Below are 15,584 nucleotides of genomic sequence, written 5' to 3'. Positions count from 1 at the left end.
GGCATGAACATTCAACTCACAGACCTCCATTGATACCCCTGCACCCCCCCCTTACCCCATCCGTATCTATAATTTTAGTCTGGTTCTCTCTCTCTTTCCCCCCTCACTATAATCTCCCTCCAGCCCTACCTTTCTTTCTCTTTTATTTTCCATAATTCTCCACCTTCCCCCTAGCCCATTTCCCTTCAGCCTATCACTTCCCAGCTCTCTACTTCATCCCTCCCTCCACTTCTTATCCCCCCTCGACCATACCATGTTACTTCACTCCTGATGAAGGATTTCAGCCCGAAACGTCGTCACTCCCGTAGATGCTGTCTGGCCTGCTGAGTTCTGTCAGCATTTTGTGTTCCAATTTTTCTAAAATCAATGCTGTTCACCATATACCTGTATACTCAGTGGCCACTGTATTAGGTACATCTTTACAACTGCTTGTTAATGCAAATTTCTAATTAGCCAATCATGTGGAAGCAACATGGTCAGTCGCTCAGATCAAACATCAGAATGGGGAAGAAATGTGATCTAAGTGACTTTGACTATGTTGGTGTCAGAGAGGTTTGAATATCTCAGAAACTGCTGATTGCTTGGGATTTTCACACAAATGCCAAGTTTCTGGAGAATGGTGCAAAAAGAAAACCCACCAAAATACATCCAGTGAAGTTCTGCGAGTGAAAATGTCTTGTGAATAGTGAGAGAGGTCAGAGGAGAATGGCCAGACTGGCTTAAGCTGATAGGATGGCTAGAGTAACTCACATAACCGTGGGCTACAGTACTGAGTGTTTCTGAACTTACAACACATTGAACTACAGCAGCAGAAAATCACAAAATCAGTGACCACTTTATTAGTTCCCGAAGATACATATATTAGGAATTTGGAGCATGTTGGTGTGACATGATACACAAAACATTCCATTACAAAGAATTGTATAAAAATGTTAGAAGTAGCATCAAATAAAATGTGCATATATTTGCAATGTAAACAGCATTTATATTATAAAGCAACACACACAAAATGCTGGTGGAACATAGCAGGCCAGGCAGCATCTATAGGGAGAAGCGCTGTCGATGTTTCGGGCCGAGACCCTGAACTAGACTGGTTGTAAGGCAGTGTACCACAGCTGATCAAATCCTCTACCGCACTTGTGTTCCTTCCTGGGAGAGGACTTAATTGGGGTGAAATGATGACTTAATGAATAGCCCAGTTCTATTACAGCGCCAGTAGTTCGGTTTCAATTTCTGCTACTGTCTGTAAGGAGTTTGTACGCTCTCCCTTTGCCCTTATGGATTTCCTCCAGGTGCTCCGGTTTCCTCCCACATTCCAATGACATACAGATGGGCCAGTAGCATATGGTGTAATTTAGTGTTTGCTCATTGGGCCAGAGGGACCTGCTACTGTGCTATATCTCTGATAAATAAATGTATTTGGGGTGCATTTTTAATATTCCCAAACAATTTTTCAGTAAATAACCAATTGCTTTATGGACTCCAAATAAACTGTTGTTCAGTAGGAATAACTTGCCACCCCTGCTTGTTTTTTTACCTGGATTGACTGCAACAAATAGAATGCACTGAGTAATGCGTAATCCCTTTGAACACTTGGCAATTTCAGAAATGCATCCGTTTGTTGATCATTACTTCAAACTGCCATTTAAAGATAACAGCAGTGTGTGGGATAGTATGTTCTGGAATTGGTGACTTGAAGCCATTGGCAGCCAAATGGTTTTTAATCTCTTCCTGTCATCCAGTGTTATTTATAGCTATCTACATGTGTTCCTTTTAAGCTGAGGAGACTGTTGGTTTGTCAGCATTGCCTGACTTCTGGTGTCACAAAACGCTGGAGGAATTCAACATGTCAGGAAGCATCTATGGAAATGAATAAACAATCGACATTTCAGACTGAGACCCTTCTTCAGGACTGGCAAGGAAGGAGGAGGACGGCAGAATAAAAAAGGTGGGGGAGGGGAAGGAGGATAGCTGAAACCAGGTGGGAAGGAAAAGTTAAGAGCAGGAGAGAGAAGAATCTGAGAATGGATCATAGAGAAAGGGAAGGAGGAGGAGCACCGGGAGAGTTAATAGGCAGGTGAAGAGAGAGTTAAGAAGTTTAGAACACCTCATCCTCTGCAACTACTGCCATCTCCAAAGCGATCCTACCACCAAACCTATCTTTACCTTCATTCTCCCCCCCCCCCCCCCCCCTCCTAGCACTTATCCCTGAAAGCAGCCAAAGTGCTGCAGCTACTATTCACCTCCTCCCTTACCTCCATTTGGGGCCCCAAACCGTCTTTCTAACTGAGGCACATTTCACCTGTGAATTTGCTGGGCCATCTATTGTGTCCGGTGCTCCTGCATTCGTGAGATCTGTCATGAATTGGGGGACTGATTCTTAGACTGGAGGGAAACATTGTAGTCAGTGGGATGAGTTGAAGTGTAACTGGGGGACAAAGTTGAAAATGGTGATGAATACAGGACTGAAGGTGTTATAATTGAAAGCAGACAATATGGAAAAAGGTAGATGATCTTGTGTCGCATTTAGAGATTAGCAGATATGTCATTATGGACATCACTGAGATGTGGCTGAAAGAAGATTATAGTTGGAGCTTAACATCCAAGAGGTGACATGGTAGTATAATGGTTAGCGTAATACTCTACCAGCAATCGGAGTTCAATTCCTGCTGTGTACGTTCTCACGTGACTGAATGAGTTTCCTCTGGGTGACGTAGGATCAGAAGGTGTAGAATCTTTGTGGGTAGAGTTAGGAAACAAACGAGGAATTTCATTAGCCAGAGAGTGGTGAATTTGAAATTTGTTGCCATGTCATTGAGAATATTTAAAGCTGAGGCGATGGGTTCTTGGGGTGTTGAAGGTTATGGAGAGAAAGCATTAGAATGTGGTTGAGGGGGATAAATTGACCATGATGGAATTGTAGAGCAGACTTGATGGATCAATTGGCCTAATTCTGCTCCTTATGGTCTCTATTACTTAAATATCTGAAATTTGTCTAGGCTGAAAGACTGAGTTCATCAGTAGCTAGGTGCTACCTAGCATGGGCTAAAGGAAAATTAACCTCACTGCATGTGCTTAAATTTGGAGCAGACACCTGCCGAACCATCTGAGGCAGTCAAACTGCTTGTGGAAAGGGGAATGTTTTAATCTGTGGCTCCTAGAACTTCAGAGCCATTGACTCAATATAAATTAGACTCTCATTACATGGATATTGCTGAATGATGCTTTTGAGGTGTGATCGGAAGGAGATGGACATTATCAAATTTCAGTGCTGATAGGCCTTTATTACCTTCATCAGTTGGTCTTTTTGTCTTAAAGTGCAAATGAGGCATGGCATAGTATACACTCCAGATTCATTCCATTGTATGTGAATAGTCAGTTGAGTTTTAGTTGTCTTTAAAACTACCTGAAGAATTGTTATAATCTGAGCTCTATATTGTAATTGCCAAAGTCTGATATTACTAATTCCTTTTGTTGTATTTGTTTTGAGGGTGGAAATGCATCCATTGATTACAGACCAGTCAGATCAACTTCAGTGGAGTAAGAGCTAGAAATGAAGTGACTTGGGAGTCACCTGGACAAGTGCAGGTGGAGAGAAAGCTGATTATGGATTTATCTAAAGTAAATGGTTTGCTTTCAGAGGGATTTTGAAATAAGATCATAAGACATTGGGGCATTCAAGCCATTGAGTCTACTGTTATTACATCATGGCTGATTTATTTTCCCCCTCAACCCCATTCTCCTGCCTTCTCCCCGTAATCATTAATTTCCTTACCAATCCAGAGCCTATCAACCTTTGATTTAAATATACCACATTGAGTTGCCCTCCACAGCCATCTGTGGCAATTAATTCTACACTTCACCACCCTCCAGCTAAAAAAAAATCCGCTCATCTTTTTTGTTCCAAAGTAGGGGTTCCCAACCTGGAGTGCATGGACCCCATAGTTAGTGGTAGGTGTCCATGGCGTAAAGGTTGGGAACCCCTGTTCTAAAGGGACTTCTGTTCTGAGGCTGTACTCTCTGGTCCTAGACTCCACCACTACTTTAAACAGCCTTTTCACATCCACTCTCCTATGACTTAATAGGACACTGAGGTCAAGTAGGGTGCAAATCCTCTACCTCTGCTGCATTTGATCTCAGGATGAGGCTTTTCCATTCCAGACTAAGGAGATGTCGTCGTCCTCATCCTGGTCCTGGTCGTCGTCCTCCTCCCAAGAAAGGGACTTCCATTCCTTTACCACTAACACTGCCCTCAACCACATCACTTCCATTTTGTGTGTGTCTGTCCTCATCTCATACTCCTGCCACTTTGCTTATGTCCTCACCTACCATACTACCGGCCTCCACTTTCAGCACATAATTCTCTATAACTTTCGCCATATCTTTCCCACCACCAAGCATATCTTTTGCCCTTCTCTCCCCATTTCCCCCACCCCCCACTTCCTGCTTTCTGCAGAGATCACTCCCTATGCGACTCCCTTGTTCATTTGTCCCTTCCCACTGATCTCCCTCCTGGCACTTATCCTTGCAAGCAGAACAAGTGTTTACCTCCTCCTTCACGACTGCTCGGGGCCCTAAACAATCCTTCCAGGTGAGGTGACACTTCACCTGTGAATCTGTTGGAGTCATCTACTGTATCCAGTGCTCCGGGTGCGGCCTCCTATATATCATTGAGACACAACATACAGTAGTTTGGGAGACCGCATTGCCGAGCATCTACGTGCTGTCCGCCAGAAAAAGCAGCATCTCCAATGGCCACCCATTTTAATTCCACTTCCCTTTCCCATTCTGACATGTCAGTCCATGGCCTCCTTGATAAGGCCATACTTGGGTTGGAGGAGCATCACCTTGTATTCTGCCTAGGCAGCCTCCAACCTGAAGGCATCAACAGTGATTTCTTGAAACTCTGGTAATGTACCCTCTTCACCATTTCCCTCTCACCTTATCTCCTTACCTGCCTTTTGCCTCCCTTTGGTGCTTCTCCCCTCCCCTCCCCCCCGATTCTTTCTTCCATGGCCTTCTGTCCTCCATCAGATTCCCCCTTCTCCAGCCCTTTATCTTTTGATCAATCAGCTTCCCAGCTCTTTACTTCATCCTTCTCCCCTCCTCCTATCACCTTGTTTCTTCTTGCCCTCCCCTGACTCTTTTTTTCTTCAGTCCTGATGAAAGGTCTCAGCCTGAAACGCCAACTGTACTCGCTGCATGGCCTGCTGAGCTCCTCCAGCATTGTGTGTGTGTATAGATTGAGAAAGCTGGCTTTGTTCTTGGATCAGAAGGTATTGAGAGAGGAACTGATGGGGATTTGAATTGTGAAGGGATTGGGTATAAATGGTTCTTATTGGAAGGATCAAGAACTGGATGGCAGAAGAACAAGATGCTGTAAGGTAGGACTTGTACAACAAACGATCAGTGTGTGGAATGCACTGCTGGGATTGCTGGTTGAGTTGGGAGATGGGTAATGATCTGAAAGGAATTTTGTACTGTAAATCAACCTAAAATGTTAACTGTTGTTTCCACAGAATGTGGCTAACCTTACGAATTTGATCTTTGCGGAAGTGGAATTAATTTGATTGCTTTTGCAGGCCAGATTACTTAATCCTAACTCTAATGCCACTGCTGTGTATCAGTTGCTGAATCCTTAATATTTGTTGTTAATTTGAAAACAGACTCTGTCATACTTATTCTTCTGTGGGAATACTCATTTAATATCTTCCAGGAGTTATGAAGCTACATTAGCTTGGGAAGAGTAGCATCTTCATCATTCATGGCTGCCATTGTCAGTTTTTCTGCATACACACTTCTGAACACTGGACATTAAAAGCTGGCCTCATCCTCCTTAGGCACTTAAATGCCATACAGTTCCTGTTGGAAAACCTTAAACCCCAAGGGTATACATTCATTTGTTTGCCCATAATCTCTAGCATGCCTTTCCAGCATTTGTTGGCAGTCTAAATTTGAATGGTTATTCTAGGTTTTTATTAGCTTTACACAATATCCTTGACAATTGCTCAAATAACTCAGTGGGTCTGCAGAAGGTCTGGTGTTGGTCTGCGAAGACTCTCAGCCCGTGGGCTACACGTTAAGGCTAAACCTGGTATCTGATTTGTAGAAAGCACAATGGTGAATTGGAAATGCCCACTGCAGAGCAGATGTCATTGCCAAGAAACATTGCTTTCAGTAGAAAAATGGTTTCGTAGCCTTGTAAGGGATAATGCTAACAGGCAGACCAGCTCTGTGAAAGGGTCTTTTGAAACTAACAATACTTGAAGTGTTTTTTGTGGGAGTTTGTATAGAGTTGGGTTCTTCCAATAAGCATGTGGTAGCTTTCAATTTTGTAGTGTTTTAAGGAAAAACTGAATAGACATGTTTTGAAATGTATATTGCCCTTTATCAAAGTTTTCAGTCAAGATGCAAATGGTTGTCCATAATATTAACCCTTTCCTGCCCTTGAACTTGTTTAATACTCCTATCCAATTGACAATAAGTCTGGATCATGTGTCCTATGTTTGCTGATGGATATTAACTCCAATCATTCGCATTTGTAGAATCAAACCATAATAAAGGGAGCAGTTCAAAGCTAAGTTTTGATTATCTTGTCTGTTCACTTTGTCCATCCATACCTTTGACGAGCTTGGCTGTGAGCTCTGTCATTATTGAACCTCCTCTCTTTCCTTTGAGATTTTCGTGCACTCTGACCCATTTTGGTATTCTTGCAGAATCCTTCAGACATTTCGCTCTTCGCTGGCACTGTGTACTCAATGTAGTTTTTGCCTGTGGGGGGGGGGGCAACAAAGCTAATAACTAAATCAAGTTGGTAGGGGTATGGCAGGCTACGGTCTCAGTGTAGGTTGATGGGACTACGCAGCATTATAGTTTTACACAGACTAAATGTAGTATTCTATAACTCTAGTAAAATTACTTTTTTATAGGCACTGACAAAGTGGAACTTCATGGAATCTTGGCTTTGTCCCTTGTTGAGGTTACAGTATCTGCTATGTACTCTGGAGGCAATCTGTTGGCAACCTTCGTGTTCATATTGTTTCACTTTGGTCATAACCAGGATTTGATTGGCATTCCCATTGGCGTAAAAGTGCCACATCCTCATTGGCTACTTCAGGTGCTGGCTGATTCTGCGGAGCCAGTATTGGGATCCTTGTTCCGGGCACCAATCATTGCAGCAATGTGCTTAATAGCAATGTGGTCAAGATTCAAATTGAGATCTTGGTATACCCTTATCTGTTTGTGTAATAAGTTTCCAGTACAATCAGTGAAGCACGTGACCAGCTTCTCAAACCTGAGAAGTGTTTGGTGTTGGGAGCTATTTTGGGTGGTGGTTAGCATAGTGCTATTGCAGCACCTACAACCAGGGTGAAATTCTGCCGCTGTCTGTACACCCTGTGACTGTGGGTTTCCTCCTACATTGCTAAAATGTGTTTTAGTGGGTACGATTGGTTGGCATGAGCTCACTGGGCCAAAAGGACCTGTTATTGTGCTCTAGTAATGGTGTTTGGCTATATAGGTGAGTGACATACATCCATGGGGAAAGTGGAATGGTGTTGAAAGCTATGAAAGTGGTTGTATTTCTTTAAGATTATTCTGAGCATCAATATGAATTTTAAAACTGTTTGTTTATGCCAACAGTATACCTGCGCAACCAGAAGTTTCCAATGTATCAGCACCGTTGGAAGAGTCTCCTCCTGGCAGTCCCACAGTGAAGAATGACAACCACGTTCCTGTTGCAGTTTCACCCACACCGCACGCTCCTCCTCCTATACCAAAGTCACCATCCCAGGTAATGTAGGCTGGTACCCGGGAAACAGCATTGCTGCCACTGGATTTGTCTTGCAAGAAGGTTGCAGCTATTTCTCCTGCACTTCTGTATGTTAACAATTGTAAGATGCTTGTTGGTTGACAATACTAGAGTTTACCATTAAACTTTGCAGCTGTCTCAAGTGTCTGAGCTGCCCCTGTAAATCGCAGCAGGCTGTGCAGCTCCTTGATCCTGACAACCCATCCTTGGGTCGTGCCTAATCCTTATCCTTGCGTCCATTTTCTGGCATCTTCTTTCCCTCTCCCCACCCATTTCCAGTTCTTTTGGCTTCCCAAAATCTTTACACATTCTCTAAGCATCCGAAAGAGGATTGAGTATGATTGGTCTACACTCAATAGACTGGTGTCGTGTTTGGTTCTGGTTGCCTCATCGCAAGAAGGAAGTGGAAGCTTTAGTGAGGGTGCAGATGAGTTTGCCAGGATGCTGCCTGGATTAGAGAGCATGTCTTATCAGGATACCGTAGATTGAGTGAGCTGGGGCTTTTCTTTTTGGAGCGAAGGAGGATTAGAGGTGATTTGATAGATGTATTTTGCAAGATGATGAGGGATTGGTCAAGTGGACTTTCCCCAGGTCAGAAATGGATAATACCGGGGACATAATTTTAAGGTGGTTCGAGGAATGTACCGGGGGGGGGGGGGGGGGGGGGGTAGGGAAGAATATCACTTTTTTTTTACAGTGTTGAGTCCATGGGCATACCACCAAGAATGGTAGAAGCAGATTTGTTAAGGACGTTGAAGAAACTCTTAGCTCTCCATTTTTCTCTCATCTTTGCTCCAATGTATGTCAGAGGGAAGAGTTAGATTGATCTTTGAGTTATAAGGTTGGCCGAACATTGCGGGTCAAAGGGCCTGTATTGTGCGGCTGTGTTCTATGTTCATTGTTCTTTGTTATGATTGAGCTAGGCAAGGTTTTCAACAATGAAAAGCTGTTTGCTTGCATTAAATGAAGAAATATGGGGCATAATGCCACAGAGTTTAAAACTCTACATGGGATAAAATCTTTGGCATTCCTTAAATGCAGTCAGTATATAGGTTTTGCTGACATTAAATTATGGCACAGGCTCAGGCATGATCAGTCTGAAAGGCAGAGTAAACATGGATTCTTTGGGCATTTTTCTGTAGTTAAAGCTGCCATCTGCACTTGGGAACTGTGCATGACTGGTGAATTACCTGCATAGAATGTGGAAGTACAACCAATGTTACCATGTCCAGCATTGTTGGAATACTGCTCTATAATTAACACTAGTCCTAATGGTGGCTACTAATGTGTGAGTGACTTGAAGTACTCACTGGAGTTCTACAAACTTGTGTGGTAATTGAGTGAAGAGCAAGGGCTGGGGTCTGATTTGAGATGTTTGGTCACTGATAAGTGAAATTAGGTGCTTGAGGCCTGAAGCAGGTGGGTGGAAGGATATGCTGGTTATCAGAAAAAGACAAAGCTAGGTAGCTCACACAAAACCAGTAATAGTAATACATTGGGGTTAGAATGGTGCCTTGATGTTGGCTAGAGATGCAATGAATGTAAAATGAGAACACATCCCAGCTGTTGCTCTGGCTGAGGTATGAGCAGCTTTAAAAATAGATCTGGAAATGAAATACTCTGGTCTTTAAGTAGTGTCTCAGTTTCCTAATTTACTTGCATGTGAGATGTTCAGATAGCTGTTGAATTTGTATCACATGGTTCCACAGCAGTATTGTGTGGATTAATTTAACAATGAGTGTTAATACTGTTTAAGGGGACTGTTTAGAAATTGAGATTTTTAGAATATTGTCTTTGTATCTCTTGCCCACCTAGGCAAGTAAATTGATTTATTATTGCGTACACACAATCTGTTTTGCTCACCATATGTGCAGATCATTTCAGCATATCAGTCAGTGCATTGAGATTGTAATGAAAAACAGCATAGAACAGTGTTGCAGTTAGAGTGCAGTGCAGGTAGTCAGTGCAAGGTTATAAGGTAGAGGTAAGGAGTTAATTTTATCACAAGGGAACCATTCAGTAATCTTTAACAATGAGATATTAATGTCCTTGGGGCTGGCAGTCATGCTTTCAGGTTTTTAGTTTCTTCAGCCTGTCAGGAAAGGGGAAGAAAGGATGTTAAAGTGTGTGGGGTCTTTGATTATGCGGCTGCTTTACTGAAGTCCATGCAGGGCAGCCTGGTTCCCGGGATGTTCTGAGCTGTGTCCACAACTCTCTCCAGTTCCTTTGTTCTGAGTAGTTGCTATACCAAGCCATTAGGAATCCATATGAGAACATCTGCAGCTACTGGAAATCCAGAGTATCACAAAATGCTGGAGGAACGCAGGTCAGGCAGCATCTGTGGAAGAGAGTAAAGACTTTAACCCTTCACCAAGACTATGTTCCTCCAGCGCTTTGTGCGTTATGCATCCAGCTTTCTATGTTGCATCAATAAAAAAATAAGGGTCAATGAGGACATGCTAAATTTCTTAAACATATCTTGAAGTAGAGGTGCTGGTAAACTTGGCTGTGGTTAGACCAGGACAGGATACTGGTAATTTTCAAAGTACATTTATAATCCATGTATATATACTATGTAGAACCTTGTGATTCATCTTGCAGGCGGCCACAAAACAAATACAATACTCATTAAAACACACACAACACAGTGTGTGAAAAAGAAGAAATTGTGCAAACACATAACATACACACGAACGTGAAAGTGAGTCCACAGCTGTAGTCAGTTCATCACTGACATGAGTAAACCTCATTACTGAGCTGAACACCTGTGCATCCTTTAGCTGTGGCCTTGGTGCCTTGATCTGGCTCCACACTTAAATCCCCCAGCCATCAGTTTGATTTTTGCTCTTGGGCCTGGGTCCTGCTGCTTTGATTCACTAGACACTTGAAGCTCTTGACCCTCTTGAGCCCAGTTGCTCCAGGGATGAGTGTAGGACCAGGGAGATGGGGACCACCGTCAGCCTGTTTCAGCAATGGGCAATCTGCAATGAGTTGGTTGTCTGGGAAGCTGGAGTTACCAGCCTCTTGATGTTACTTACCTGTAGATGTCAGCGCCACTGGGTGGTAGTCATTAAGGTCACTTAGTTTTTTTTCTTAGTTATCAGGATCAAGTTCAAGTTTATTGTGATCTTACTGTACATGCATACAACCAAACGAAACAGCGTTCCTCTGGACCATGGTGTATAAAATACAAAATGCACGTAGTGTGCAGCACAGCTGATCAGCACAATAAATAGCTCGCTGCCTGTATGATGAGACCTCAGTGGTGGCAGGATATTTCTTCCCACAATCTCACAGCCTGGGGAAAGCAGCTGTTGCCCAGACTGACATTCCTAATCATGATGTCCATTTAGAACAGATGAGGAATTTCTTTAGCCGGGGGCTGGTGAATCTGTGGATTTATTGCCACAGATGGCCGTGGAGGTCAAGTCATTGGGTATAGTTAAAGAGATTGATAAATTCTTGATTAGTCATGGTGTCAATGGTTATGGGGTTGAGGGGGAATAACTCAGCCTTGATGGAATGGAGGAACAGACTCAATTGGCCTAATTTTCTGCTGGCAGTCCTGGTCCTGATATTCCTGTACCACCTTGACAGTAGTGGGTCTGAGATTGTGGTAGGGATGGTCAATGATCCTTCAAGCCCTTTGTCTACAGCACTCCCAGAAAATATCACGAATAAGGGTGAAGGAGACCCTAGCGATCCTCAGTGGTTTTGTTTTATATCCTCTGTAGGGTCTTGAGGTCCGTTCCCACACAATGTTGCAGCCAGACATATCATTCTTGATTGTGCTCCTGTGGAAAGTTGTCAGAAAGGGGATGGGGAGATTTGCACACCTCAATCTCCTCAAAGTGCAGACGCTGCCGGATGACAGTGGTGTTAAAGCAGCTGGGACTGTGAGAATGAAGCGGGGAGAATTTAAAAATGAAAATGTCTGCAGAAACCCATAGTAACTGATCTGAGGACACAATCAGCAACACCATCTGGGCCAGATCTTCCACAGGTGCATTGTTCAGGAGACTGATCTTGTATCTGTGGTGGTGTCTGTGGGTTCAGGTGTATTGAAGGCTGTCATAGTGTGTTGTTGTATTCCAGTCCCCTTCTACTCGAAACAGGCAGAGAATGCAGTCATCTCATCAAAAAGGCATGCACTGTTGTCAGCAATGCTGCCAGGCAGTCTTGTAGCCTGTTACAGCATGTCAGCCCTACTGCAGCTGATAACTGTTCTGGGATTGTATTTTGTACTGTTTTTCTCTTGACATCTCCGACAGCTTTAGGGGTCATGTGTCAATTTGTTGTAGAACTGCAGTGTTTTCTACTTTTGTATTTTGCTGACAACAATCCCAGACCATTTATGATGCAACTCCAGTACCTCCTCTCTTCACACAAGGCATAGGAGCAGGATTAAGCCATTTGGCCCATTGAGTCTACATGGACAGTGTGCTCGGGAGTGATCTGTCACTGGATCACCCGGCGCTGAAACATGAGTTTCTTAAGTGTTTTATATGCATAAAAAGGTAAAATATATACTATATACTAAGACAACCATTTGGTTAACTGACGCTAAATAATACTGGATGTACCTGTTCTGACTTGCTTAGTAAAAGAACTTCTGATTTTTTTCAATTCCGATCCACAGTAACCTACGCACATCCTCCTGTATACTTTAAGTCATCTCTAGATTGCTTATAATACCTAATACAATGTAAATGCTATGTAAAATGGTTGTTATACTGCATTGTTTAGGGAATAATGACAAGAAGAAAAAAGTCTGTACATGCTCAAACAACAAGTGCTGGAAGAGCACTTCTGGGTTTTTTCGATTCGTGGTTGGTTGAACTCGCAGATAAGGAGGGCCAACTGTACAGACTTTTTTCCTTGTCATTATTCCCTAAACAATACAGTATAACAACTATTTACATAGCATTTACATTGTGTTAGGCATTGTGAGTAATCTACAGATTTAAAGTATATGGGAGGATATGCATAAGTTACCGTGGATTGGGAATCGGGGGGGTGGAAACAGAAGTTCTCTAAGTCAGAACAGGTACATCCGGTATTATTTAGCGTAAGTTAGTCAAACGTTTGTCTTAGTAGTATATACTGTAGTATATTACCTTTCTATGCATATAAAACACTTAAACGTATGTTTTTCAATAATTAAACCACTGTGTTGCTTAGTAATAATTGTAGCTTACGTTGGTCAGGACCTTCATATGCTCCATTATTCTCACTTTATCTCAACTGTAGCGTAACGATTTTCCAATGACTGATGGTGTTTCACCTCTTTCCGATCGCTTTATTATTTCCACTTTATTTTCAAACGTGATCGTTTTCCAGAACAGAAACACTGCGGGTGGCGGGTCCTGAGCTTCGCCGGGTCCTAAAGTCCACTACACTGAGACAGGTTAAATAAGGTCAGGAGCTCCGCCGGGTCCTAAAGTGCACTGACTTGCATCCGTGTATTTTGGTACCCACGGGGGCTCCCAGAACCAATCCCCTGCGGATAAGGTGGGTTGACTGTAAAGTTTGGTTGCAGAGCTGTGTTGCCTTGGTTGTGGCGAGGACTAGGCCAAGATCATGGGTTGCCTCTTGCAACCGGCCAAGAGAGAAAATGCTGAGGCAATGTGGGAGAGCCGTTGTGGGTTAGCTGAAATCTTGGATTAGGAGTTGGGCCCCTCCTGTCAGTGCCTCCCTCCAGTGTTTACTTGGTGCAAGAGCAAGCTGGGTCAGGACAACTTCCCATCAATTCTTTAGTCGTGCCACTCGGACTAGGACTGTGTTTTCTTCTTTGTGACTGTCCTTCTGAAAATGTAACCAGATGTACGATGTGTGTAGTGTGTTAAGGCAATCATAGTTGATGAAGTGGCGAAATTGTCGGAAGCCTTGGTAGATGGTACAATGCAAGAATGAGTAACTACAAAGTAGTATATGAAAAGGAGGGTCAGCTATTTTAGATAATGGTTCTGTATCTTGGTTTTGGGAGGACGTTGTTTCTGTCCTGTGAAAATGGTTTTGTTGCAGTCTCAGGGACAGGAACCCTTGGATAATTTGTATTACACTTGCATTGTTGCGTGTGATGCTGCCCCTCCTGTGATGACTCATCAATTTGCTCTGCTCTTGTGCTACAGGATTCCTCCTACATGACTAATCAAGGCCATTTGTTCCACTAGGCATGGCAGTAAATTGTGTGACAGCCCAACAAGTAGACAGTAGAGTCTTAATGCTATAGTTATAATGAGTGATTTATTGAATTCCTGCCATGTGCATATAGAGTAGGTTCTGCACTCTGCTCTGAATCTAAAATCAACCTAACCCTTCCCTCCTACTTAGTCCTCCATTTTACTATCAGCCTGAGTTTAAATGTCCCTAATGTATCTGCCTCTCCCAGCACCCCAGCAGATTGTTCACTAAACCTACCACTCTCTGTATAAAAAATTCTGCCTTTAAGATCCCTCTGTTTTCCTCCAGACCCTAATTTTAACCATTTCTGAATCAAGGGGAAAAAGGTGCAGGTTGTACACTTCTAAGTTGCCTCTCATCCTTTTCTCATAAGAGACAAGCCTTAGCTCACTCACCCTATCCTCATAAGACATGCTGTCTAATCCAGGTAACATCCTGGTAAATCCCTCTGAAGCTTCCACATCCATGAACAACAATCCTACCACTCTCTGTTCCATGAGACCAGAGCATAACTCTGGAAATATTGTTAGGAGTGATCTGCTGCTTAGTAAAATTAGTCAGCACTTGGGCTATAACTTTGTGGCTCTTGCTGGGAAGTGGAATGCTAGATAGCTTTCCTCAACCAAATGTGAGCTCTCTAGGCCAAGTGCCTACTTCATGGTGCAAGTTATTGAAAATTCTGGAAAGGCATCATCCCTGATGAAGATGGCAGAGTTTTCTCATCAAAACCTCAGTTATAATCGATACCTGTACCCAGCTGGAAGCCCAAGGAGAGTTTATTTTTAAAGATGCCATTTTTTTTAAAAAACAGTAGACAATGAATATAAAAGACATCAAGCTCAAGATTTGATCAACTTTGAATGACCTTGTTCTGTAGTGATTGCTATAGCTGACAGGATGTCATTGTGGTACCTGGCAGATAATGAACTCATGATATTCATAACACCTGCCTATAGATTACTATCAGCCTGTCTGAGTTTAAATGTCCCTAATGTATCTGCCTCTCCCATCACCCCAGCAGATTGTTCATTAAACCTACCTCATAAGACATGTTCATAAGATAAGTTCATTATTGGAGCAAGCATGGCTGACTTGGTAACGAAATCCCTCACTGGTACTTGTTTCCAAATGTAAGGTTGGTTATAACTTGGCCCCTGTCATCACTGAGTTCATGCACAATTGATGTTTACTCATAATCTGTAGTCATTTCACTTGGAGTAGATGTTGAGTAGGGTGCTCATTAGCATATCACTGTTACTTGCCGGTTGGACCTGGGTTCAATCCCAACCGTCTCTAAGGAATTTATTTTCTCCCTTGATTGCATGGGTTTCCTTCGGGTGCTCGAGTTTCCTCATGAGTTAGGGTTAATAAATTGTAGGCATGCAGTGTGGCACTGGAACCATACCAGCACTGGCAGGCTGCTCCCAGCACATCCTCAGACTGTGTTGGTCATTGATTCAATTGATGTAATCCAGTGTTTCAGTATTTTGATGTACATGTGACAAATAAAGCTAATCTTTAATTTTACAGCAAAGTCAGTTCCTACACACACAAACACAATTAAAATGTCAGATGCTGGCAAGGAATGAAA

General features: G+C 42.9%; 1 protein-coding gene across 6 annotated transcripts in view; it reads left to right on the top strand.

Moving 5' to 3' along the window:
* The window catches only part of bin1a (bridging integrator 1a), a 151,320-nt gene that overhangs the window by 70,483 nt on the left and 65,253 nt on the right, over positions 1–15,584 (top strand). For all 6 annotated transcript variants that reach the window (XM_073025509.1, XM_073025545.1, XM_073025536.1 and 3 more), the window contains one exon: positions 7,642–7,792. In XM_073025509.1, the coding sequence (XP_072881610.1) occupies positions 7,642–7,792 (151 nt within the window). The remainder of the gene's footprint in view (positions 1–7,641; positions 7,793–15,584) is intronic.

The sequence above is a fragment of the Hemitrygon akajei genome, chromosome 2, assembly GCF_048418815.1.
Source record: "Hemitrygon akajei chromosome 2, sHemAka1.3, whole genome shotgun sequence".
Taxonomy (NCBI): domain Eukaryota; kingdom Metazoa; phylum Chordata; class Chondrichthyes; order Myliobatiformes; family Dasyatidae; genus Hemitrygon; species Hemitrygon akajei.
The sequence above is the reverse complement of the archived record's forward strand: the minus strand, read 5'-3'. Positions and strand labels throughout refer to the sequence as shown.